The following is a 27,318-nucleotide window of genomic DNA, read 5'->3' as shown; positions in this document are numbered from 1 at the left end:
AAGGGTTTCTTCATGTTTGTTCATGGTCTGTTTGCGTAACACAGAATTCCGTACAATATTGCAACATCAGAGAGTCCAGAGAGAAAGAAAGCAACTGAGAGAACTGCCAGTCAGCCACAGCATTCCACACGCATTGTTTATCTTTCAAAGAAGCAGCGCTGCTGGCTAACGAGTTTACACCCATTTATTTTTTAAAGGTATACAGGTTAAGATATTTTCCAATCAAGCATCGTTTGAAAAACCAGACAGGGAAGGAGAACTGGCCAAGCCACGCCTTAATAGGCCATGAACCAAAGAAACTATCTGATTCAATGAAGTGGTTTGAGCGACTGCCCCGATACTCAAGAGTGCATGATCTGTGCTGGTGGAGCGGAGAGCCAAACTAATCCAGGATTTGACATGGTGACACGCCTGTGACGGGTGAAAGCATTATAGAATTTAATACAAACATGTTGAAGTTCAACTCAATCTCTGAGTTGGTTGGCAGGCATGTGTTACTCAAATTATCAAGACAAAAATAATTTACTCAATCACTCCAGGGGGCTACGTTGCAATTACAATTTATTATTATTATTTTTTTAATATACATTTTTGCTGTGGCTATGACTCAATTTTTGACTATATTGCACAATGTGGTTTCTTCATCTCCTGAACAACAGAAGCCATCTACTGTTTATTATATATTGACAATGGTTTTGAAATAACCCATTGCTTCCCCCTTATGGTCAAGTACAGTTCCTTTCAGCGAGTCCTAACAGTACCTGGCAAACCACTGTAGATGCCAATCAGACATAGATAGATATCCCACAACATTACTAACAAAATAACAAATGCAATTGTGTATTTAAAAATGAAAAGCACAAGAGAACTGGAACAGCATGTGTAAACTTTATTTATCTTCTGAAGGCATGACGTGTGTCGGGAGGAAGGGAAAGATTAACAGCGCACGTCACTCCCCCAAACCATTTCTCTCTTGAAAACGTCTGTACAATTTGTGCAATGTGGGACATGGAACACGAACAGACAAAGCAGCAAAGTTCCCTCGAGCACCGTGCAGGACGGTATCCCTTCAACAAACCTGGCAATGCAGGGGCGGACGCCCAGGGCATTCTCACTGTTGCTGCTCGGGTTTAAAAAAAAAAAAAAAAAACTACATCACAGACTCATGTTCAGGCAAGCAGACGTGCTGAAGAATAAACGTTGTATTGTGTTTTTTTTTGTTTGTGTTTCTTTTTTTCTAAAAAAATTGTTACACTTTAGAACTACAACTATACACTACGGACAATACATATTGGGGTTCCATTATATTGGACTTACATTAAGTCAGGAACAGCACAAGATTCATTACCATAAATTATACATTTAGTTTCAGTACATTCAAATGATTATAGTATTATTGAAAAAAGTGGCACGCTTCATATACCCACTCCCCTTCCCAATGGCATTCTTCAATAGCTTCCGAAATGGCCAAACCCTCTTTATTCATGAACAATACACTGGAAAGGGGCTTTGTTTTTATATACTTGACTACAATCAGAAATTGTTGGCATTTTCTTTTAAATTCATCCAATTGATATTTTCATAAACCTAACCTCTCTCTAATAATATATATATATATCTATATCCTTTGTTCTAAATTCTGTACCATTAGTTATTTTTAATAGCATGGTCAAAGCGTTCACTAAATCCATTGATCTAATTTCAATAAAAACAGCAACAGCTCGAGGTGTAATGGGAGTTTAACCTTGGCAACATTCAAGAACACTGTACTTGTAGACATTTTACCCACTGTCATCGGCAAATACACATTTTGAGATTGCATTCTCTGTTGCAGGGGGCTCCACTTGTCAAGATAAACTATCTACATATTTCTAACTTGCATCAGTTTTTGAACCCCCCCCCCCCCCACCCCACCCCCACCAAAACCATTTACTTTTAATTTGTACTCCGACAGAAACCATGTTACTTTAGTGTGATCTTCATAAAAAGGAGATACATTAAAACAGAGTGTAACAATACAGCTAAAACAAGACACGACACATTTATAAAACTTTAAACCCTTTTAAAGTTTGACAGATTTCACTTCAGTGCTGCATCCACATTCTCTGAATCGTCAGTGCGTTGGATTGATCACACCTGCAAAGGAATATGCATATGACCTTATCCTCCCTATTCAAATCAATCCCTAACTGAGAACCTACAGTACTTGAACGTCCTGCTGAACCCTCCCTTCCACAGTTTCAATATCAGTGCTGTCATTCAGACTTGAAATACATGGATAAAAAAAACAAAACAAAGCTGCACTTTTAAAAGTTGAAACGTAACAGTAATATACTCTTAACAATAATAACAATAATAAATATCGACAGTAACAGGCTGTCCTGAAGAGGTCTTCATGCTGCGCAGGGATGGTGTTCAGCCTAAAAGTAAAAACTGGGCCTCCAAGTCATACAGAGACAGAGGAGACGGGGGTGTTAGGATGGTATAGCAGAGAGACCGAAGCAGAGAAAGCACTAGTTTACATATTGTATCCATAGGCGGACTGGGAGGCAAAGCCAGGAGCAGTGTATCCATATGCTGGATATCCTGCCTGAGGGGGGACTGGACTGGAACCTGCAGTCAACATCAGCTGCTGACCTGGAGTAGAAAAAAAACATAAAATTAAAAAAATAATACCATTGGCAACGAAGACTTGCTTTTATATTTCTTCTTAGAAAACAATGAACGGGCAGCTTATTAGTGAAATAAACCTCTTGCTTTTATGGTACAGCTCAATTGTACCCGTCTCCTAGTGTCTGCAGAAAACTAGTTTCATTGGATTAAAGAAAAATGGGAAAAAATAAATTATTATTACTGGCAAAGTCTTAGGCCTGAAGTGGGAATATATGCAAAAGTCAACACAAAGTGCAGTACATGTCATGCAAATGTGCCTGTCACATAATATAGCGGCCACTATTAAAAAGTTTTGCTTTTGAGAACTTTAGATATTTACATGATAAGAATACAAGAGAAAATGAAACGTGCATTTCTGTGAATGCATTTCCCGGGACCTGAAGGTCTTGTGATTCTACTAAAGAGCAGTAATTTAGGGTAACATACCAAACACGATTGGAGTTGGTTCTGCAACTTCCTCCTCGGTCTTTCGCAGGCTTTCCGAGTCCTCTAGTTTATCCACCTAGGAATGAACATGGACAGGTTTTACAGGAAGGTAAACAAAGACTTGCAGTAGAGAACAGATAGTTTAAAGAAGGCAGTGTGACAAGGGATCAAACAGCTGTCATCATGCCAATTTACTTCAGTATATACACCACTCCCCATCAAATAAAGCACGCATTCTAATATAATCCTTCACCATTATATCAAGTCTCAAAGCTTTCCAGATCTCAGCATCGTGTTTGAGTTATTATTTTACTCTTCTTTACACATAGATATACTGAATCTCTTTGTTACACATAGATATACTGAATCCTTACCACTGTGGCTGTTTGGAATTATTTGGCCTCTACGTTGTATTCCAATCACAACAAACAAAAGGTTCCAGCGAACATTTCCAAGAGCAAGTTACATGCAATTATTTAGTGATTATATGACATTCAAAAAAAGTTCAGATGACATCTGCGTGAAACTGGGGAATTTTGAACTTTGTCCACGTATGGACAGCCTACATCTTTTGATTTTGCATGTAAGAAACCAACAGTCCATGCCAAAATGCTGCAAAACAGTATGCACCCAACAATACAAGCTGCATGGAAAAACACAAAACCTGCTCAAATGGATTAGCAGCTCGAGACAGGAGTTCAGGCATGCTTCTTCTGCACACTGTGAGATATAAAGACCCAGCACTATTGAGAACCAAGTGACTCTACAGCAAGAGAGCTTTACAGACAACCAATACGAAATCAAAGTTTCAGTGTGTGATATACTGTAGTGAGTAACGAGAACATGTCCTGTTGAGTGGAGTTTTTACGACTATGGCTGGTCTTTAACTGTCCTACACCTCTAGCCTCTTACTGCACCACTACCAAGGCAATGCAATCTAGTTAGCTTTCTAGTACAATTATGCAACTGGACTTCCCAGTATCCATTAAAATAGAATTTGAGCCGTGAACAATAATGCTGAATATAAAAGCACATCTTGTAGAGAGATGTATTGTAGTGGTGTTACTAAACACACACACAAAAAAAAATTATATAACTAACAAAAACAGCTATATTTAAAATTAGCATACACAGAGATGAACTAGATCACAAAAAGAAAACCGATTCAATATACTACACTGGCAAGCGCCTGGTGTGCCAAAAACACTAGGGAGGGAGAAGCATTAAGGTATCCAAGCAATGATTTATTTCAGCTGTGTTAATGCAAATAATGTATTGCTTTTGAATAAAAGTGCTGAACTTAAGATAAAAGATGCAAGGTTTCTGATGTATTAGGGAGTCATTATTCAACTATAAAAATATCATTCAATTGGGATCTTTTTGATAAAAATGTTTAATTATGCAACCATTCAAATTCATTTCTTGTGGTCAGCTGGGGGTTTATTGAGTATATTTACACAATCACTATTGCTCTAGATGCAGTCTATTACACTACAGCATTTCAAATAAATACAAATAAAATAAAATAAAAAACAAAACCACAGTGTAATGGCCTCCTTGTGCGGTTATTCATGTTATTTAGGTGTCAAGCCAGCTAGGTATGTTAGATGTAACACTGGGTTAGGCATTCTCTCTATCGCACTCGCTACTGCTAGGTTCCTACATCAGAAACCTAGGTCTATGTTAAAACAGAAAGAGATTATAAAATTTAAAAAAGGCAGAGACCGTCACCTTCTCAGCAATCTCATCAACCTGCAAGAAAATTCACAGTTGAGACTTCACATCTTCATTCAAAAGCAACAGGATTGCAGTTTGCAGATTAAAAGAGGGAGGGAGTGCTTTATGCAGTGAAGCTTTCAGAAGAGTTTTTCATATGGGGGGTTTGATTGGGGGGGGGGGGCGCTTCTATCCCTTAGATTATGATCAAACTAATTCTTCCCGATTCATGCGTTCATATAAAGCAACAGTTGTCTCGTCTCTCTCTCTCCCCCCCTCCCCTCCCCTAATTACGTACTGAGGAATCCAACAATAAGTCACCCACACGCTGGAAAAATAAAGCTACTGGATCAACTGTAACCAAAATTAAAATAAAATACAAAAAAAAAAAAAAATATCTAGTCTTTGGCTGAACCGTTTCTCAATTTAAAATGTTTGTCTAAACATGCTTTCAACACACCCCAACATTTGTCATAATACTTGGTCGATATTCTTTTTAAAGTTTTTATTCCTGATCTCCTGCAAAAAAATCTCAACCTGCTTCATACTGTTTACATATTCCTGCTCTCTCTATATAGAAAAAAATACTAATAAAAAAGAAAAAAAAAAAAGTTAACCTTTATCATTTGTAGGGAAGTGTTGTCTTTTTTCATCACTTACTTTAGTAAGGTATTCCCTCATTACTTGGATGAAGTAAGGCATTGCAAAGTCCATAATGTTATGCCTCCAAGCCAGCTCCAGGACCACATCAGGGTGCAGCAGATCGTAGGATGTGAAGAGACAGGAAGCGAAGCACTCCCGTTTACCTTCCTCCAGGAACCACTGCAGAAGATTCTCCGCCAGCTCCGTGTCCTTGGACTCGGCTGCATACTGCATGGCATCCTGAAACAGCAACATTATAACAACAAAATCACCACCAGAAATGTATGGCAAACTGCAGAACGTTCTGCACAAACACATTTCCATTCCAGAAATACGCTCATCGTTCCTGCCCAGAAATAATATGGCACCCGTGGATATGTAAGCAGTAGCTCTCTGGGGGACAGCTGAGGACATCAGAAATGATATGTCCATCCCCTTATGCAACCAGCCCTTAGTAAGAAAAAGAAAAAGAAAAAAAAAGAAAAGCCTTAACAAGGTGTGGGCTGCACATGGAAGGACTTGCTCACCTTGTAGAGACGATCTTTCTTGCAAAGCTCCACGCTCTGTTTCCAGCGGTTGTTACCCTTGTACAGGAAAGCAGCGATGCGTCGGAATTCAATCAGTTCATGCTTCTCTAGTCTCTGGGCAAGGCTGATGTTGTCAAAGTTATCATAAGCATCGATGGATGCTCTCAGGCCCTGTGAAAAGAACGTATGAAAAGCCAACACTTGAATGCGCTGTACAACCTCAGGTCAGAGTTCAGAGCTGAGCAATCAGTTGTGTGGATACATCTCGGCCTCTAGTGGGCACCGTCCGTAGTACAGCATAGCGTACCAGAAGCTGAAAGACTTTACAGCAGTCAGCAGTCACTGGTAAAACGCAGGACTGCTTTCACCTCTATAACTTCTTTACAGGAATTAAAAAAGATGCTTACCGCAGGTTTAAACACACCCACACACAACTATACCCCTATACTCCATATCACAATACCCCAGTTCTAACTCATACAAATCAGAAAAACAAAAAGCCTCGGTTGCAAATGCAGCACTCTTTTAGCTCTTCAATGATAGAATACCTGCCCAGTTTACACCTAGAACTGCATGGCATACCTGGTAATCTTCCTCTTCAGTAAGCAGGTTATTTAAAGATTCGTTTACACCTTTGTTGTTGTGATTCTGGACCGAGCGTAGGTAAGGCTTAACAAGCTGCAACTGGTTCATCTGGGGGAAGTCAAGCAAATTAAAACGAAAAAATTATTACAGAAAGAAAACAGCTAACTCACACAAGATAAATGCAAAAAAAAAAAAAAACCTGAATATCCATCCTGCTTTGAAGGTCTATTAACTGGAGACCTCAATAATTTTGTCTTCACCTCACCCAATCATATAAATTGTTTATTTCAACGTAAAGGGTAGTTAACAGTTGAACAATCTATTATGCATCAACACTTCTGCTGTGGGCACTAAACCAAAATGTTAAGCTTCCTGACTGCGCCCACTTTTGCTCTCTAAAATATTAGCTATAAGCTGCTAACAAATCACCCACACATTCAAACAAGGGCATTCTGTCTATATTAGATACAGAGCATCTTACCTTTGCAAAGAAACTAACTGCCCTGGTGTGGTCAAGTCGAGGAGACAGCACCACCAGAAGGTCATTGATCAGCAGGGGTTTGTAATCCAAATAGAACTGCAGGGCTTTGTAATACAGCTCCACATTAGCCACCTGTTCAAAGCATTCAAAAAAAAAAAAGAATTCAACATTTACCCAGGTGTTGTACAAGTTCAGCGGAGATCATTACATTAATATGTAGCAATCTTATCACTGTTATTTATGACATGTGCTGCAGGTCTTACAGCAACTAACATACCCTTCTGTCAGACTCAAATGACGACATTTAAGCAGCATACTCTGGAACATAAACTGGACTGTTACATTCCAGCTCAACCACAGTGGAGCCAAACTGCAGACCAACACTGAGCTCATCAGAGAAAACAAAATAATAAAATACAAAACACACAAAGAAATGCAATGACCTTAGCGATGATGTCTTTGAACTGCCCTTCCTTCCAAGCATCAGAGGGGTGATTCATCATGGTTATTATTGCATTATCATACTCTTCATATTTATCATAGAGGAAGACCAGCTCTGCCCACAGGTGTGCCTGTTCTGCAGCACGGAGGACCTACAGGAGGAGAGAGGACATCTGTTTATTTGCAATACATTTATTTCAAGCTAGTTTAGCCCTTTACAATGCTATTCACGGCTTGTTTTTTTTTGTTGGGAGAGAAATATGGTTTTCTTAATGCATGTACAGTAGCACTTAAACTCTTTCAAGAATTGTTACATTTAACACAATTTTTAAAAACTCCCAGGGTCCAGTATTTATATCGGGATGATATCTGTTTACTTAGAAAACTATTATTATGCAGTTCCTCAAAAGTAATAACAACCAAAACACACGAGTACAAGCATAAAACTTCAGAATTCCCATGTAAAAAATGCAATTACTGAACTACTTTGACAGCAAGTCACTCCGGATACTTTTTTTTCCTAACCTTCGGAATATTGACTCTGGACCAGAAGAGTTCCAGGTGCTCCCTCATCTTCTGTGGTTTGAATTTGGAGTACAGGATGGCCAGCTCTGTGAACATTCCCATGTGCGCCCGCTCCAGACCCAGAGCTGCCTCCAGCAGAGCAATCAGCTCCTCAAAGTATCCACGGTCCTGATTCAAACACACAAACACACCTTTTACACAATGCAAGCGTGGCTCGCTCATACATCTCTCTTTTCTTTTCTTATAAAGCTTAAAAAAGAAGAGCAGATCTAAAGCATGATCATTCAAATCTGTATAATGGCATTTTCAATCTATGCTAGCCTCATTGAAATGACCTTCAAAACTGTAAACCAGTTCTATGCATGATAGACACATTGTACAACGAGGCACCAAACACTATAAACCAAGTTGTCTGGCCAAGCACAAATTAGAATAGATATAAATCAGGCCTAATACTAGCGGCTTCTGTATTTAACGTTATTGTTAATGAAGCCCAGCTCATTGTTTCTTTGTATTTCATTATTTGAGAACAAATCTAAAATGTGATTACAGAGCCCATTCTGAAGCTGCTTTCTAGACATCTCATTCTTCCTTTTACCTGATAGTAACTTATCAATTCCTCCAGCTCATCAGCGTGGATGACAATGTGCAAGCCGCAGATCTGTGCCAAGCGGAACTCCGTCCCATCGACGCAGGCAAAGCAAACCTGCAGGGAACAAGAGACCAGCATTACGATTAAAAAAAAAACAGCAAAACAAAAATGAGGATGAATTTCTATTTCACATATACAAGACATATTAAATATTATAATATTGAAATAGTCCTGTTACGTTCTAAAAGGAGTGTATTCCAATTAAAACATGCACAATCAGCAGATGTATTTGCACATAAAGCCTGACCTCCTTCCAGGTCCTGGTGCTGCTGGCCTTGCGGGCGCTGTCCACTGCAGCCTGGTATTCTCCCAGGTGTACCAGGGTGGAGGCCAGGCGGGCAAAGTTAGAGACATTGTTGTAAAGCAACTTGGCTGCATCGTACATCCCGTCATCGTAACAGCGATCGCCAACCTGAATAAGGAGAGAAACACCTCTACTGATATACAATGTGCCTCAATGTGAAACAAAAAAAAAAAATGTTTAAAACACTTTCCACCACAAGGTGGCAGCGGTGGACATTCATTCAGTTTGCAGTTCGTTTTGCACATGCGTGTTCACTACAGTCAGGTGGCACGACATAAAATCATTTGGTTTAACAATTGTTTTTATTTATCTTTACACAAAAACGCTCACACAACTTACTTGCTGGATGTGAGCATTGTTTGGCCCGCTAACAAATTCCTCTAGTTCTGAGAGACGGTTCGTTTTTGCTAAAACAAAGATCAGTTCTGTTTCCACGTACGACTCTCTAGCTTTCTTTCGGGCCATCTGCAGGAATTTAACCAGGTCCTCCCAGTTGCCTGCAATTCAGACACAAATACACGAGACAATATAAAAGACACGTACAAAACAAACACACACACACACATTCTTATTTGCCAATTCAGTAGATTGTGTTTTTTTTAATTATATATTAATTACCAAAAGAATTCTCCACCGCCTACTCTATAAAACAAAACCTTTTATAGTTTACAATTTTGTGGAGTCTTCACTCGTGGTCAAATAATTACTTTTCAATACAATCGTAACACTTCCAATTCTAATCTGAATGCCTAGCATGGAGCAGAACTAGAAATGTTAACCTAAAGGATCCATTCTTAGCTGTCTGCAGCTGTAAGAAGCATTTGTGCAAACTGAACTTTAATACCTAGCATTTAAAAAAGGAAAACAATGGTTAAATTACGCTTTTCAAACTGAAGACAAAATGCCTAAGCATGAGGTGTAATTAAAGTTTCAAGTGCTTGTTTTAAACCCTGCGCCTTACTGTTTTTGCTGGCTGCTTGGACTACTTCCATGTATGCAGAGGGATCATCAGCCTTGATGTAGGAGTCAATGGCTTCCTTGACCAGGTCTTTCTGCAGCTGTGCCCTGGCCAGCTGGCTCCACACTGCTGGCTCATTACAGCGCTCTGCAAACTCATAGGCACGGTCCAGATTCCCAATGTGCTCTATTAAGACCTGCACAACAACAGAAGAAGAAGATGCATTTTAAGTCATGCTAGTAAAAGCTTTTTTTTTTTTTTTTTAACTAGAGCAGACATTACTGCCATTCTAATTCCACTGCATGTACAATACGTCAGTGTACAGCTTACTTTAAAATTATCGCATACCTTTTGTTCTTTTTTCAACAGAATTGCTTAGACAACGACTTGCAATATTCCAGAATAGTGACAATAGTGACTATTGTGATACATTGTTGGTGTCATTTCTATTCATTGACCTGGTCTTGTATACTTTACCTGGATAGCGGAAGTGTTCACATCAAACTTTCTGAAGATGGCAAATGCCTCCTCGAACAGCTCATTGCTGATTGCGATGTTTGCAATATCAGGCGCATCGTAGTTATCCAGACGATTTATATACTCCATAACCCGGGTGCGGTCAGCTTTAATGGCAGTCAGGATCAGCAGGTTCTGTAGGTTTCTATTTACGGACAACAATAAAAAAAAAATATTAAAATCAGGACAGTTCATCCGTAACTTTAAAACACTCAGGACATACAGAAGTACTAACCAGGAGACGTAGCAAAGAAGGGTTTGCGTCAAAAACAGAAGACAAAAGACTTTAACAAGGCTCCCTGTTTCATTTTACCAGTGTGAAAGAAATGGAAAAGATTTGTGTAAATAATTCACTTTGAAAAGGCAGACGCACTGCTGAGGTTTACTCATCTTTGACATGCTGGGCAATAGCAGTTGATAAAAAGCGGATCAGGTATTACAATCTCTCTATGCTGCGGTCTCGGAATTGATGCTTCACAGCAGTTTGATAAAGTCTGTCCCAGTCTCGCACCTGTGCTCACTGAAGACAGAGTTATCCAGGACAATCTTCTCCAGCAGCTCAATCAGCTCATTGGGAAGGTCAGCCGTCATGAAAGCTTTCACAGAGACAGACACCTCCTCTGGGTCCTGTGTCTCCGACAGGGCTGTCTGCACAACCTTACAAAAAAAAAACACACCACAATACCACCTATGTTGCATCATGGCTAGAACACTATTTTCTAGATAGCATCTATATTTCTATGATCATCTTTTTCATGCTTGATCATTAAATATATTCCTCTACTATTCCTTGACATCAGAATTTGAGACTGGAGACAGGTTTATTATACATACACGGAAATGAGAAAGCCTTTCTGTGACCCACAACCAGAGAATAGTGAAATAAAACTGAATGTCAACATCAACTAACAGAAGTCATGAATAACGTTACTGCAGCCACTGTTTGTAGAGTTACCTGGTCAATCAGCGGACGACGGAATGGGTTGTTCTCTTCAAGAACATTTGCCCAGAGTTCTGGGTCCTTCCTGCGCACAAGGTAGCGAGCCTCACTCTTGAATAGTGAGTTCTCATTGCAAACCTAGTGGGAAAATCTTTCATTAGTGATGCGTCGACTGAATTTTAAGATTCTATAGTTTAATACAAAGCGCACAAGTAGTGCACTGGTTTGGTGAATATTTTCACTTTAGTTCAACTGTAGATCTCAGGATCGTGTTGACAGTTATAAAAATGAAGCTCCTTAGGCTGGAAAAAGATATTACCCTTCATTCAACACGTTTCTTCATAAGAAGAACCTAAAAAGATCGAGCACAAGCAGGCCCGGTATAGACTAAACCAGTCAGATCCGAAAGATTACTAGACTTGAGGAAGAATCCTTCACCTTGATGAGTTCCAGATCACACTCCCCTCTTTCGTAGGCTACACAGGCGAGGTGCGGGTCCCTCTTTTCACAGTACTTCCCGACCACGCAGCTGTCGTAGAAAGTGTTCTCGCGCAGGAAGCGCTCGGGGTTGTTGTTGCTGTCGATGTAGATTTTGGCGAGCGCATTGTGGGTGGCAGGCTCTTCACAGGCTTCATGGATTCTCGATTCCAGCCACGGAAGCAGCAGCTTCAGCCTGGAAAGATAATCACGAGACTGTGGACAACGTATCGGGTGTAACCCTTCAATATATTTGAATTCATGAAAGGGTTAAGAATATCAGCGTTGTGCTGTACACTGATGCCCGTCGGTGAAGCGCTGGACTAACATCAGAAGTGTTCGCTGCAAGTAGATTCTGCTTTGGTTTTTAATACCAGGGAACCATGTTCCAGGCTTCTACCCGGCAGCATCACTTACCTGTTTCTTTTCTCCACTTCAGCGACCAGCTCATCAGTTGAGAACTGTCCCCTCACCACCATGATCAAGTTTTTAATCACATCTTCAGCGCAATCCACATCCAGCAGGCCTCCGATGACCACTGGAAGACGGCTAGGGTTAACCTAAATACAAAGCAATTTTATTGAGCAAATCATATTAAAATCAGCTCCTATTCTGTGTAGCAGCGGGCAATACTACTGACTTCAAAAGCAATGGTCAGTATTTTAACTGCAAACAGGTGTATTTTTATTGTTCTAAATCAACCATGATAAATATGTATCCCCCCACCCACCCCCCAAATTTCAAGATTTCCCTGCCTTTAAAGTCGTATAGTTCTGCTGCTGCAGCAAGATTAAACTGCTTACCTTCTGCACGTAGATTTCAATGTATTTCTGTAGACTGTTGCGGTACAAGTAGAGAACCAGGTCGTGAACGAAGTCAAACCGATCACACACAATGATTAGAGGAAGCTGGTCAGTTAACTTGGCTTCCTGCAACAGAGTTGGACAAATATTAACAAACAGCCAAATTGCTTCATTAAAGCTACAAAACTGTTACCCAAACACACTACACAAAAAAAAAAAGAAGGTTAGTGTGTGTGTATTTTTTTTTTTTTTAAATCTATGAAAAAAATATATATATTTCTCAGGCAAAGGCATGACCAAATAGCTGAATGTTCTCACGATCCACGCCACTTGATTTGGGCAAGCATTCAAAAAAGATCTGCTGATCTCCAAGAACAATAAATGCACCCAACAAGGAAGAGACTTGTGCAGATGTCTTCTGAGCCATTATCTGAGGGGCAGGTTATTTACATATTATAAAAATAAATAAATAAATAAATAAAAATAAAAATCAATAGGAATTTCTAATAATAGCCCTTTTAGGACGCGGAGCAAAATATAAATGGTTAACATGGAAATAGAAGAGAAACCAATAAGCTACCTTAAGGAAGTTCTTGACACGGTCCGGGTCGTAACAGTTGCTTTCCCGGCAGATCCGCTCCACCTCTTTGATCTGGCCCGTTTTGCAGGCTGCTTGAATGTATTTGAAATGCACATCCGGGTCCTGGCTGAAGTTTACAATGGAACCCAGGAAATAGAACAGTCCTGCAACAAGAGAATTGGGCAAGAGTTTACTTTAGACAACATGTCAGGTCGTCGTCATCATCACTATCATTATTGTAAGCCAACTCCTAATAGTTTTCTTTATATTTCTACTGTTTTTACTCTACGCTCCTCAAGGAACCTGTGAAGTAATGCCGGCTTCAACCTTCTTTGTATGAGGTCTCCAGATGAAGCAACTTCCTTCTTAAGCTATTATTAAATACAAAAGGCTCTTGACGCCATGGTCCCTATGACCTACCTTCATAGCTCTTAAAGGACTCAAACAGTTCCACCAGGGTTTGAGTCCCAAGCTGCTCATGGTACTTGGATGCCACCTGTACACACAGCTGCAGGTTTTGGCGGATGTTCGCAGACAGCATGGCTCGCAGGCATTCTACAGAGTCTTCCACCGACAGAGCACCAAAGAAGTTCACCAGCCACTGAAGATTAAAAGCACCGTTCATTAGATGTGCATCTTCAACAACATTGGTTCAGGATTGTGACCAATTATTATTTTTTATTTATTGCCCCCCACCCCCAATTGTCCAAAGCGCTTTAACTGGATGAGCCCCTCGGGGACCCCCTATTGGTTCAGGATTTCAGTGTTTCATTGTATTCATTTTTGTTGTGGCTTGAATGGAAGTCTGCAGAAGCAGGTGAAAGTTCTTACCTCCGGGTTCAGGAGATGAGTGTGAACGACAGCACGTTTAATATCATACAGGTCCGTGTAGTGCTCCAGGGCTCGCTGCAGCAGACCTGCCTTCTCACAGAGCTGTGCAATGTGGGCACGGTCATAGTGTGTAAACATCTGGTTTCCAAGAATGGCGTCGGCTACCTGTGGAATCCAAAGTTAAAATGAAAAAAATCTGGCTTTAATCCAAGGTTTACAGGGGCTTTCCAAATTCCAAAACAATCTTTTCAGCCACCCAAGAATTCAGCCGAGTACAAACATGAGTGGTATACAGTTAAAGGCATGTTTTGTGATGGGGGCACATTTTGCTGCACCACCTCCCACTCCCTCCCTGTGAAGACATCGTAAAGCAGCTCTTCACAAAGCTTATTGGAAGCGCCGGCTGCAATAGTGAAGGATCTCAAAACAATCAAATTATAGCACCCTTGGGTTACAACTTCATAAAAATAAAAAATAAAACACAGACATATAATGCAGATAAATACTGCTGTAGTGTATTGATTTCCAACGACCCTGGTGCACATGTGCCTAGATTTGAATGCAGGGACAGACTGGCATTAGTTTACCTACCTGTGGCGCATGTACAAGATTCATTTCCAGAAGTCGAGTCTGCAGATGTCCTTCAGCGGGACGGTTATTCTTCAGAGCATCCAATAGGAATGAGGTGCACTGCTGAACCAGGTTGTTCTCCATGAACACATCCACAATCTGAAAGAACAAAAAAGAAGGAATGCGTTCAGGTTATCGAAAACACATCTCGTATTCAATGCTTACAAATATATTATTAACGCTTTTTCAAATCATTTATATTTGCAGTTTCCTCTTATTTGCCCATCCAATCATTTTTAAATGATAAAAATAACGTCAATATGTGTGGTTGAACATGCTACATAACCAAGCTTTCAATAGAATAAAACATGTAATCCACATTCATAGGTTAACCACAAAAACAGTGAACACTGATGTCCCTTTAAAGGAAGGAGAACAGCATGCGTCAGCAGATATTTCACATTGCTCACCCATCTGTAATAACAGCTTGAACGCCCCCGCTTGTCACGCAGCTGCTTTTAATCCTTACCTGGTTGATGTTGGCTAAAGGCTCCTCGTCCTGGACCAGCATCTGAGAGAACTGCAGTCCCTGGTCAGGGCTCACCCGCATCACGTTTCTCAGCAGGAAAACCCAGTCTGGTGTGTAGCCAACCTGCAACCAAGGGACAATAACACTGTTCAGAAACAGGGATTCCAACGTGCGGCTACAAGTTAGGAAAGTTCTTTAGAACTTCCAAGCTTCAGGACACAGAACATGGATCTGGCACTTATTTTAGCAGTCTGATACACGCAAATCATCAAGATAAGCTTGTGGAATTTGAATGATAAAACCTTTTTTTTTTTTATCTCGTATTTGTTAATACTGCCCACGCAGGACCACGATGGTAACAAGCTGTGCCGCACAGAGTTCTACACGGATGAAAATATGAAAAAAAAAAATCGGAACTAAGCCTTTCAGAGACAGCTGTAATAAATCAAATAAAAAACTGAATACAGCTTGGGCATGATCAAGAGTTAATTGTATTTTACAGAAAGCACAAAACACTGACCTTTTTAGCATAGAGCACAATTTTCTGAAACTGTCCAGTTTCTGCAAAACACTGAATAACCTTGCTGGGCACATTGGCACGCAAGTAGACACTGAGAGCCAGGGTTGGGTCAGCAGTCTTTACCAGGTCGCCCAGCTCTTCTGAACACTCCAGCTAATAAAAACAAGAGATATATTAAAATAAACAGATCATATTGCTAATGTGTTCATATTGCAATGAACAACCAATTTAAAATACTACTTTCAGCACTGTGTAAAAAAAGATACGAAACCAGATCAACTCAATAGCATTGGATTTTGTTGCATACTACTTTTCTGTACTTGGATGGAAATTACATATTTTTTATAATCTACATATTTAGTTTACAAAGGGTTTTTTAAACTAATATGACACTTGGAAGGAAGTTCTAAACAAAGATGGGTTACAGCAAGCAATTAAATAGGTTTGTTTTTTTTGTTTTTGTTTTTTTAACCTTATCCTCCTTCAGCCACTTTTCTAAAAGCTGCTTCCGGCCCTGCCCCAGAACGGGTCGGCACAGTTCAAGCGACTCAAACTTATTCAGCTGCCCTTGATCCAGCAGGATGCCGAAGTACTGCAGCAGAGGAGAGGCCTGGCCAGGCTGTGCCGGGACACCCTGGAATTTCCGGATGGTATCGGCAGTACGCAGTATTCCCTGACGGAAACCAAAAAGCCAGCGTGAGACAATGTGACTGGAATAGGTTCTGCCTAACCTGTGGAAAGCTGGTAAAGTTTCAGTCATGCAGTAAGTTACAAGCAAGCTTTATTCAGAACCCCCATTCAGTAACAACTAGTAAGTGATTTATCCAAAGCCAACACAATCATTGACTGGGAAATAAAACAGTTTTAAACACTTAATAAATCAATCTTTACTTCAATGTGTAACCACACACACATACATACACACACAAACTCAAATGACTGCCTGACGTATTTATAAAGCATCAAACATCTCATCAAAAACTAGGAAAATAAAAACAGTAAAGAGTGTTGCATTCTAAACATCACCATCATGTACAGAATTCAAATATTAACTGACATTTATAATATTTTTATATACAGAAATAAACTAAACCGCCATTAAGACCAACTGAATATACCCGAATGCACTATCTAAATTCATTTTTCATATAAATACACTTCTATGAAACACGCACATCAATAGATGAAAACCCTGAAGGTGCTAACCTTTGGTGCAGAGGCAGCTACTTTGGCAGCCTCGGAGTAGTTTCCTTGAGTGAAGAGAGTGTTGAATTTCCTAGCAAAGAGCTCCTCAGCGCCTGCCAGGTTGCTGCGGATGGCCATGCGCAGTCCAAGGTCTGGGTTCTGAAGGACGTTGGTAGCGTAGTTCACAATGTTTTCTTCCTCAACACATACAGACAGCACCTGAAATCAAATAGAGAACAACGTCTGATAAACTAGGATAGGAGTAAGAAACATAGATATCAGGTACAGCAGTACCTACTGTAGTATAGATGATACATATACAAAAATAACCAAGAATTAAGCAAAACACATTACAATCAAAATCTGCGCCATGTTATTTATAAAAGGTATTTACCCCACACTGCAATTTGCATTATTTTTTGGCAAAATTATACTACTACCCATTATTAATATTGCAATACTAGTTGCAAACAAACCCTCAGTGCTGATTTTACATTGATTGATAGATTTTGTAATATTAATATTAAATAATATTAAATATCCAGCTGGTGCTGGCTGCTCTCTCCAACAGTACCTGTCCTTTCTTATTGACGCCAATGATTCCAGAGGTGGGCTCATGCGCGGCAGTGACAAAGATAGTCTCTGCGCTGATGCGGTTCATGTAGATGCACACCCCAGACTCCAGGTCATACATGTGTATATAGCCATACTTAGTAATGAGATAGATAACACCGTGCTTGGTTCCAATCTAAAAGAAAGATGCAGGTGTAAAGAGAAACGCAGTATTTTTTTGTTGTACAAGAACTATATGAAATACAAAAGTACTAATAATGTCCAGTAGTTTTTTTTTTTTTTTGTCCCACTTTCTCATGCTGGGGACTACCAGAAGCTTAGCAAAGGTCACTCGGTTCACCTGCATTGCCACAGGAAAGTCAGTCTGAGCCTCTGGGGGAAAGAAAACGTCCACAGCTTTTTTAGCAAAGGGTTGGTTCCCAGCTGCAGGCTGACCTACTTCTATAATGTGCAGCTGCAGAAGGAGAGAGAACAGCACGTCGGTCTCACGGAACACAGCAGCAGCTTTGAATGCAGGAATTATTTGTATACATCTACAATCTAGATTTACTGACATCTGTGTTTGGTGCCAATATAGCATAATTAGGCATGACATGTTATCCCAACAGAAAACGTCTGGTCCCTTCCTGATGAAAATTGAGATTGCTAACATGGTAACGTTACTTTTAAATCAATATTATTATTTTTGTAACATTACTCTAAATGGAATTCGGATGTCTTCTCATGTATAGCACTCTGAACAATGGGGGGGTGATATTCAGAGACGTTTATATTAAGCCTGACACCTCTCGTTTTATTACATGACTTGGGGGATTTATAACTCTTAATGGATATCCCTCCCTTAATATGTACCCTCTCAAATATTACTATCACAACCTCACACATTGTGCCTCTTCAAAGTCCTTGTCAGATTTGACCCCATTGTAAGAGAGATGGATCGCAGCGGGGCAGGAAGTCCCTCCCTGATGAAATCTTTAGCACTGAATGACATTACCTTGCCTCCGGCAGGACTGCGAACAGCAAAGCAGAAGAGAGTTGACGGTTTGGCATTCCCCTCGACCTTGAAGTCAGCAAATGCTGCTGCGTGCCCTTCGATTGGCTGGGACACTTTCCTGTCTACAGAGTACAGCTGCATGGCTCCTACCACACGGTTTTGCTAAAAGGACAAAAAAAAAAAAATAACACCATAATTTTTGTATTTTACTTTTAGAGGTGTAACCATGCACTAATGTCACAATACGTAAAGACTTACTTTGAAAGCCAAGGGACAGGAGAATAGCCCTCAAGGACTGAATCCAGGATAGTCAGAGGAGGATTAATGTTAACTTAATGTTTGAGTATTTAAGAGTGATGGGTGAATTGCTAGCGTTACCTGTGCAGAGATTCCGATCAGAAGCAGCCATTTCTGCTGCTCGTCAGTTCGGTAGTTGATGATCTGGCATCCTGCTAAACTGGCATGTCTGTCAAACACCTTCAACGGCTGGGAGTCTCCCTCCATGCTCCAGTGATAGACCGCTGTCTCCGTTACCAAGGCAACAGTGTTCACAGAGATCCATTTCCAGAACATTACCTCTTCTGTCATTGTGTGAGCTTTCATTTTACTCTTCATCTCAATGTTAAAGATCTGTAGAGTTTTTGCAGCTGAGGATTTGAAGGAAAAAAATGGTTTTTGCACAGTTTTGTTTTTTCCTCCCCATTCTCTAAGAATGAAAGAAGAATTTATGGCTACAGCATTTTATTTAAATTGCTGTAAATGTTATTCCACTATTGGAAATACCCTGTCTATATGTCAAAGGCAGAAAAGGCAACCAAACTCCATGTGAACAAGCTAGTCAATAAACCACACTCTTTAAAATACATATGAACGGAAATTAGTGTCAGTATGTGTAGCAAATGCAGTCATGGCAGATCTGGTTGTGTAGCTCTGGGCCATGCATGCATGCATATATATATATATATATATATATATATATATATATATATAGATATATATATATAGATATATATATATATAGATATATATAGATATATATAGATATATATATTAGTCATGTACTGTGGCAAAATGATCAAATTCTTCCTTAACTTTGACATTGCCAGAGACAGAGATAGTAATTGACAAATGATTGGCAGTGCACAGAAAACCCCTCCCTACTCTGCAGTGGTTATATTAAGGCTGCCATGTGCTGCAGCTACTGTCCTGTAGATCTGTCATAACAGAGAGAACAAGTGCTGTTACACTATTCCCTATTAAAAAAAAAAAAACTATTTAACACTGGAACATCAATGTACTCACTGGCTTGCAATACTGTGCATCAATTACGTAACACGAAAAGAAAGAAAGACTAAAATATAGGATGAAGGTGAACCTCAGAAACGGTATGCAAATTTGACATACCTTGTATGCTTAAAAATAGGGGTGGAGGGTTAGGGGATGAGAGAGCCTGCCTGTTTGTACTCACTATACTGGAGATGATGTAACATCTGATAAGGCAATCCCCTCCCCCCCACAAAAAAAAAAAACAACACACAACATCAAGCACACAACAAAGCATGCTTATACACGCAAGATTCTCTCATAAAAGTATCCGAGAGCCAAGTGCAAACACTGCACATTGGTCTGGCATGAAGTTTTCAAATCTCTGAATTGCAATGCTGTACTGTAGATAGAAATACACTTTACTGACTTGTGTACATGCCTCCTGTATCTTATCAAAATCAGCTGCAGCAGACAGACTTTCTAAAATGAATACTGTAGGCTTTAAATCTAATTCCACATTACACCTGAACAGCTAAAGGGATAACAATTCATGCCCCCATTCTCATGGAAGGGCAGGATTTTATCACGAAGGGTCTTGCCAAATCCAACTGGGTCAGAAAGCACGGCGATATCTGAATTGTTACAAGAGCAGTTCAGAGATGCAAACTTGATACCTTTGAGGGCTATAGAACAGAAAGGTGCTACACCACCACCACCAAATCTACAGTTTTAAAAAAAAACACAATGAAAAGCTTGTCCACAGATTAGTAGAATTTCAATGTGCAGAACAAATAAATAAATAGGAACCACTGCATTGTCTTTGGTTTATAAAGCTGGTTAGTTCTACACATGCCAGGACAGCTTTGCATTGGCTTGGTTTTTCAAAAATTCAAAACAGATCAAATCACGTGAAACATAACGCTTGCTTTAAAATACACGGCAGCAGAACGTCACTGTTCAAAAACGCTTCTGTGATCTGCTTTTATGAGATGAAACCACTGTATGCACACCACATAAAACAAAACCCACAGAGACAGAGTCAAACTCACCATCTGTTAAAGACAAGATTGCAGGGAGAAAAGTAAAGAGTCAGTAACAAAACAAGTAGCTACAAGAAAGAATTAGTTCTTCTTATTAACATTGTCTTAAAGCAAATACTAGCATGTTACCTGGGAATGCATAAAACAGAGATTACAAGGGCGTACATGGGGTAGTTATATGGTTAGTGTGAATTGTGTTTAAGACAGGACAGGTGCAGAAAGACTATCAATGCTCTCAGTAAATACTTTTCTTATCAATGGGGATGGCTGTTCTAAAATAAAATATCTCTTTACAGTATGTTTGCTAAGCAACTAAAATGCTTTAATGAGAGCACTGTATTTAGAGACAAAACAACATTTTTAAAAAGACAAAACAGGAGTAAATTATACAAACAAAAAAAATACCAATGAAAAAGGGGAGCTACCTTTCAAAGCGATGACCTTGCTGGTCGGATTCATGATGGCACTGTCTGCAGAAATGGGACGCCTGATTGGGTTTGTAGGGTCACTCATGTCGATGATAACCACCTGGGCCTGGTCTCCTACCTTCTCCCGAATACAGATGAACTTGTCAGACTCCATCGTCAGGTAGCTGAACCCAATGTTGGCTGGGTTCACCCCAAGGTTCTGCAACTACGTTGGGAGAAAAAACAAAACAAAACACAAAAACCGGCATCAGGAAAATGTGTAATGTGGTACTGATTACTAATGCAACTCGCAAACCTCAACTCAGATACGCCCGATTACTGTATTTACACCAAGAGTTCTATTCATTTATAACTACCTGAACTGGAATAGCCCAACCGAATATATTCAGAAAAAAAAAAAAAAAATAGATTATTCTTTGGTAAATTCAAGTTCACTTTTAATAGCATTCTGATGGCATTCACCATCTGCTCAAGCCACGCTCTGTCGCCTGTTAATTAATCCAGGATGTAAAAGGATGCTTTTGATGGTCCTGGAGATTAAAAGGACAGGAAGGAAAATGATCGTTTAGCAGGCTTAGTGCAGGTCAGGGCATCCATGGCACAGCCTCCCCTGGTCTGACTATGTTAAGTATTTTAAGAAGCCCCTTTGGGGTTACTGTACAGTGTGTAAAAGCTAACAACTGAAGACTGCGTCTGGGATTTCTGTCCAGATATTATAAAAACATCCAGTGTTAAGAAGCCAGTGTGAGTCTATTGCTTCCTGTATTTGTTAGTCACAGATACCTGTCAAACATGTAGAGATACATTAAACACAAGACCATAAATCATTACTGACAAATCTTTCCTTTAAAGAAGAAAAGACAAGTGAAGAAAATTGTCGTCCTGGATGTGTGTCAGAGTTCGAAGCTCTGAAACATGTTAATCTTTTATGATTAATAAGCACATTAATCACATGCATAATGCACTAACACTCTCTGCAATGTGAGATCTGGTATGATTTCTGGTTTGCATTCTCTGCAATGTGAGATCTGGTATGATTTCTGGTTTGCATTCTCTGCAATGTGAGATCTGGTATGATTTCTGGTTTGCATTCTCTGCAATGTGAGATCTGGTATGATTTCTGGTTTGCATTTATCTGCAATGTGAGATCTGGTATGATTTCTGGTTTGCATTCTCTGCAATGCGAGATCTGGTATGATTTCTGGTTTACATTCTCTGCAATGCGAGATCTGGTATGATTTCTGGTTTGCATTCTCTGCAATGTGAGATCTGGTATGATTTCTGGTTTGCATTCTCTGCAATGCGAGATCTGGTATGATTTCTGGTTTACATTCTCTGCAATGCGAGATCTGGTATGATTTCTGGTTTGCATTCTCTGCAATGTGAGATCTGGTATGATTTCTGGTTTGCATTCTCTGCAATGTGAGATCTGGTATGATTTCTGGTTTGCATTCTCTGCAATGCGAGATCTGGTATGATTTCTGGTTTGCATTCTCTGCAATGCGAGATCTGGTATGATTTCTGGTTTGCATTCTCTGCAATGCGAGATCTGGTATGATTTCTGGTTTGCATTCTCTGCAATGCGAGATCTGGTATGATTTCTGGTTTGCATTCTCTGCAATGTGAGATCTGGTATGATTTCTGGTTTGCATTTATCTGCAATGTGAGATCTGGTATGATTTCTGGTTTGCATTCTCTGCAATGCGAGATCTGGTATGATTTCTGGTTTGCATTCTCTGCAATGCGAGATCTGGTATGATTTCTGGTTTGCATTTATCTGCAATGTGAGATCTGGTATGATTTCTGGTTTGCATTCTCTGCAATGTGAGATCTGGTATGATTTCTGGTTTGCATTCTCTGCAATGCGAGACCTGGTATGATTTCTGGTTTGTAACATCCCCATTCCACACCCCATACAATTTCTTAAAAGCAGACAAAATATATTAGAACTTAAAGGTATTGCTCAAGTAAACCAAATTTAAAAAAAACACAAGATTAGTAATGTTGCAATGCACAATCTATTCACTGCTACTTCGCTGTCCTTGAATTTCAATTCTTGCTTAATAATATCCGTCAGGTTTGCTGAATCAGTGCTCCGTTGCATCACACCCCTCCAATCCTCCTACAGGGGGGACGGAGAAGCTGGCATCCACCCGGCCGCCCACACAAACCCCACTGAGATACTGAGCAATATTCCAGTCAGCACTGCCCGATGAGACTTACTCAGGCATTCATTCGGAAACAAGATGGATAGTGTTTAATTAGAACGAATTTTACAGAACCCCTGTTAGAAAAAGACCAGCATTCAGATACTTAGAAGAAAAAAAATATATACAAAATTCATATTCTTACCTCTTTTGGTTCGGTGTGCATTTTATACATCAATCTGGATTAAACTGATTTTTCAAAGACAACGCTATAGAAGTAGAAGCTGCAGCTGAAATGATCATTTGAAGCCAAGAACCGGGTTGTATGGTTCTGTAGTTCCAAATACGAAGGTACGTCCTCTATGATGCCCTGAGCAAAAGTATTTCCCCCACCAATTAATACCCCAGTTATATTCCTATCTGCTGAAACACGCATGCTGTACACACTGGACTGCAACAGGATCCAATTATAACGGGGCCTGCTAGCCAAAAATAGCAAACTGCTAAGCAGTCATGGATTGACACAGCACAAACATCTAGCACGGTGTTTAAAAGGATTCACTTCCACATCGTCTACTTTCTTACCATTTGCAAAGTTAAGCTTCGTTCCACAGCCAGGTAAGCAAACTTATTTTAAAAATCAAGGAAGCAGTTCACAGTGCAGACCATGGCACTGACAACTGTGGTGCTTCACGTTTCCCATAAAACACAAAATAAACACTAAAAAGTAAACTAGGCTTTCATCTTAACAGTAATCAACTGAGAACTCTATTACCCAAAAGCAAGAAGCAAAAAAATAAATAAATCCTTTAAAGGGCCTTCCAATACAACTGAAAACATGAGCGTGCTGGTAATGTACAAGCGAGGAGTGATGCTCCAAGGAAGGCACCAGGGTGATTTAAATCAAACGATGAATGCTTGATTGACGCTTGCACGCCACGGCGATCAATACTTGATTAGTTGTTGCATCTCGAGAATTATGGCAATGGATTTCATCACGGTCGTCATGACAGACGTTCCACTTGTACGTCAGGTTTGACTGTATGGTTATTTTAAGAGTCAGGGAACGATTAAGTGAGAGCATGTCTACCTTTCATTTAGAAGCCATGTGGAGCTTGCTTGTCATCAAAACAGACTGTCTGGATTCATTTGTTTTCCTTTACTCCCTTGCTTCTCTAAATCAAGGCTTTTGCTAACGCACATAGGATTAAAAGTCACAGTATCTGACATTTCATCATCACAAAGTATTGAGCAAACATATCCGAAGTGTAGGCAAATTAGATTGGTCTCTAAAGGTCCTTAATAGAATACTTCCATGTTGAACACATATAATAAATGAAGATTCAGCTGGGGTTCAAACTAACTCAGCATCTTTTTAATCATCCACATTTAGAGCTTTCATCACAAAACTGTAGTTGGGCCCCGAGGTGCTTCAGATAATCAAGCCATACTAAATGGAGTAACACAACAGACGTGGTGGTTTCCATTTGGCTGTTAAAAAGAGCAGGTGGATGATTCGCTGTGAATTTTCACTATTATGAGTGTTCAAGCATGCTGGAAATACACCTGCAATTCCTGTTATACACGAGCAGGCATTATTCAGATGTGTGCAATGGAAGCCTACAAGGGGCCAGACTGTACAAGGTCATCTCCAAAAGCACGACACATTTTACAGGCAGACTTTACTCTTCACGGGCCTGTACTACTGTACAGATTTGTGAAGCATTAAACCAATATTCTGCACTGTGTGCTTAGACATTTCCAGACCCTCTGGCATCAACGCAATGATCTATGAAGTTCTGGTGGTTACAGCGTCTTATCCAGCGAGATTATCCCTCGTGCTACCATTAAAGCAAGGTACTGTAACAAAATGCTCTGAAGCTGATATTAAATTTGTATTCCGGATGTCAGCAGTTCTGTGCTGTTAGTCTGTAAGGGAATGTTAACAACAGCTGGGCATGTAATTAGAGTAAGAGTAAATTACCATTGTGTACCTTTACAAAATGAGATGCCATTACTCATGAGAACTTTAGATCTCCCATCAATAATAAAGCTGCTCACAGTCATGCACAGACACAGTGCCTTGTGTCCAACTCTGACACATTAAGCAAGTCTGGGACAAATCAGATTTGAATCAATAAGCCTGTGACTATAATCAGAAGTGAATTCAATTTTACACATAATTATCTTTCTTTAATGTTGTAGAAATTGGGTGTTGCTCATACTTTCTCTTTTACAATTTGTATTTAGCCAGCTTAACAACAGCAACGCTCTGGATCCTCTACACATTAGTAAACGCTGAACTATGCTGTGTAAAATATGCGCGATAACAGATATTACCTTACCAGGAGATGAAATTGCCATGACTATACAAAGAAACGTTCCTTCGAAAAACCATCAAAGGTTTCTATTATTTACATGTTTTCATCTGTTTGTTTTGGCTGGGGATGGGGAAGGGGGGAGTCAAATAAAGACCGCATAAAATTCATTAACGTGTTCAATACGCTTCACCACTGCAGTCTGTGTCAAAACACACGGGGAGGTCCCAAAGTACATAGCGGATCACTTCCTGGTCGTTTTCATTCAATCATTAAAATAATACCACTTCTGTGCTTATAAAACGTTCATCTGGTTTGTAAATACAGAATAATAATAATAATAATAATAATAATAAAATAAATAAATAAACGGTATATTTAAAATAATTTTAAAAATCTCACTGATTACGATTTATTTTCAGTTATTTAGACCAAGACGAATTAATGTACTTTTGTTAATAATAATAATACTACTACTACGACTACTACTACTACTACTAATAATAATAATAATAATAATAATAATAATAATTCCGCAGCCGCGTCAGCAGATTGCCGTTATCCGTGTCGAGATACATCAGGTTTGACTGCACTGGCTAGCGGTAGCATCATTTGTGTACAGTATTTTAAATACTTGTCTTTTAACTGGGAAAAACTGAATATGTGGTGAAGGTTTTAAAATATCACTGAAATAAAAACACCCAGGTATTACCCTGACCTGAGCATTACATTAGTACGCCTGCTCAAATACAAGGGTACCACCATAGCAAATCGAGGCAGAAACTGGAAATGTTCACGTAATGTAAATGCATTCATTATGGTGGTCGCTACGGTATTTTTATTACTGGTAATACTGTGCAGCAACAAACCGTTATTTACAGAAACACGACCGTTTATATCAATTCAATGTTTAAATTAAAAGCCCCGTTCACCAATAATACAAAAATAAACACACTCGATAGACTGCACCCCGAGTCATGTTATTACCAGTCAGCCCTACAGGCCGCTGGAAGCAGCATCCTCATCGCATTCGCATTTTAAAACATCTCGACATACCCAAAGCTGTTCTGTTTATGTCCTAAATCATATGTTCATAAACGTGCATGTTTATATACTTCATGCTTCATCTTACCTGCAGATGTTCCTGAAATCGTATTGGAAGTATCTGAGCCATTTTGATCGTGTTCTGTTGGGGGGTGAAGGGGGTGAAGAAGGCTATGAATAAACGCTTAGGACCACGTCCTTTTCCTATATATAATCTGATATATAATCGTGATTAGTGAATGTTTGCAGCGGCTCTTTCCTCTATGCCTGGCTCTTTCACAGCCACAGTCAGTCCCACCCTGAGCGCGACCTCACACAGAGCTCGATCCTTCCGCCGAATCCGCGCTAGGGCGCACCACTAGGATAACAAAACAAAATGTTCGGGGTTCCCCAGAACAAGACAGCTATTGTCACTGAAAACGTTATATGCGGACCAGAGTTTTTTTTTTAGAGTTTCATTTTTATGGCAAACTTTAGGAAACCTAAAGTTTAAAAATAAAACATCTATTTCTTATGTCCTTCGTGTACCCTTCCGCTTGTTTTTTTTTTTTCACAGCCACAGCATGTCACGTGATACAAGCTCCCCTCACTCCCCCCACCTTTCCTAATTCTGCAAACTCAGTGCAC

At 39.7% G+C, this 27,318-nt stretch overlaps 1 protein-coding gene across 3 annotated transcripts; it reads right to left on the bottom strand.

The window, feature by feature from the left end:
• Nucleotides 1–874: 874 nt before the first annotated feature.
• On the bottom strand, nucleotides 875–27,079 carry LOC117973358 (clathrin heavy chain 1-like). 3 transcript variants are annotated; one of them, XM_059032761.1, is made up of 33 exons: nucleotides 26,780–27,079; nucleotides 21,180–21,387; nucleotides 18,827–19,095; nucleotides 18,449–18,610; nucleotides 17,795–17,908; nucleotides 17,456–17,629; nucleotides 16,903–17,100; nucleotides 16,169–16,369; nucleotides 15,697–15,849; nucleotides 15,177–15,299; nucleotides 14,669–14,806; nucleotides 14,078–14,242; nucleotides 13,667–13,847; nucleotides 13,247–13,410; nucleotides 12,667–12,792; nucleotides 12,281–12,423; nucleotides 11,825–12,059; nucleotides 11,402–11,524; nucleotides 10,958–11,103; nucleotides 10,408–10,591; nucleotides 9,934–10,126; nucleotides 9,312–9,469; nucleotides 8,916–9,080; nucleotides 8,615–8,722; nucleotides 8,017–8,184; nucleotides 7,494–7,643; nucleotides 7,051–7,182; nucleotides 6,567–6,677; nucleotides 5,985–6,155; nucleotides 5,476–5,697; nucleotides 4,825–4,851; nucleotides 3,100–3,175; nucleotides 875–2,637 (listed from the first exon to the last, which is right to left on the bottom strand). In XM_059032761.1, the coding sequence occupies exons 1-33, from the start codon at nucleotides 26,819–26,821 to the stop codon at nucleotides 2,519–2,521; spliced, it is 5,049 nt and encodes a 1,682-aa protein (XP_058888744.1). In that variant the 5' UTR covers nucleotides 26,822–27,079; the 3' UTR covers nucleotides 875–2,518. The 3 variants fall into 3 exon arrangements, with proteins under 3 accessions (XP_058888744.1, XP_058888745.1, XP_058888746.1); XM_059032762.1 differs by having other exon boundaries at nucleotides 4,831–4,851; XM_059032763.1 differs by lacking the exon at nucleotides 4,825–4,851 and having other exon boundaries at nucleotides 26,780–27,077.
• Nucleotides 27,080–27,318: the final 239 nt, after the last annotated feature.

The sequence above is a fragment of the Acipenser ruthenus genome, chromosome 11 (genome assembly GCF_902713425.1).
Source record: "Acipenser ruthenus chromosome 11, fAciRut3.2 maternal haplotype, whole genome shotgun sequence".
In the NCBI taxonomy this organism is placed as follows: Eukaryota; Metazoa; Chordata; class Actinopteri; order Acipenseriformes; family Acipenseridae; genus Acipenser; species Acipenser ruthenus.
This window is presented reverse-complemented; position numbering and strand designations above follow the sequence as displayed.

Excerpts from the sequence above, each read along its gene's own strand:
- LOC117973358 (XM_059032761.1), bottom strand. The coding sequence starts at position 26,821 with ATGGCTCAGATACTTCCAATACGATTTCAGGAACATCTGCAG. Across the intron at positions 16,370-16,902 it reads TAGCTGCCTCTGCACCAAAG|GGAATACTGCGTACTGCCGA; the intron begins GTTAGCACCTTC and ends GGTTTCCGTCAG. Across the intron at positions 2,638-3,099 it reads ACCAACTCCAATCGTGTTTG|GTCAGCAGCTGATGTTGACT; the intron begins GTATGTTACCCT and ends TTTCTACTCCAG.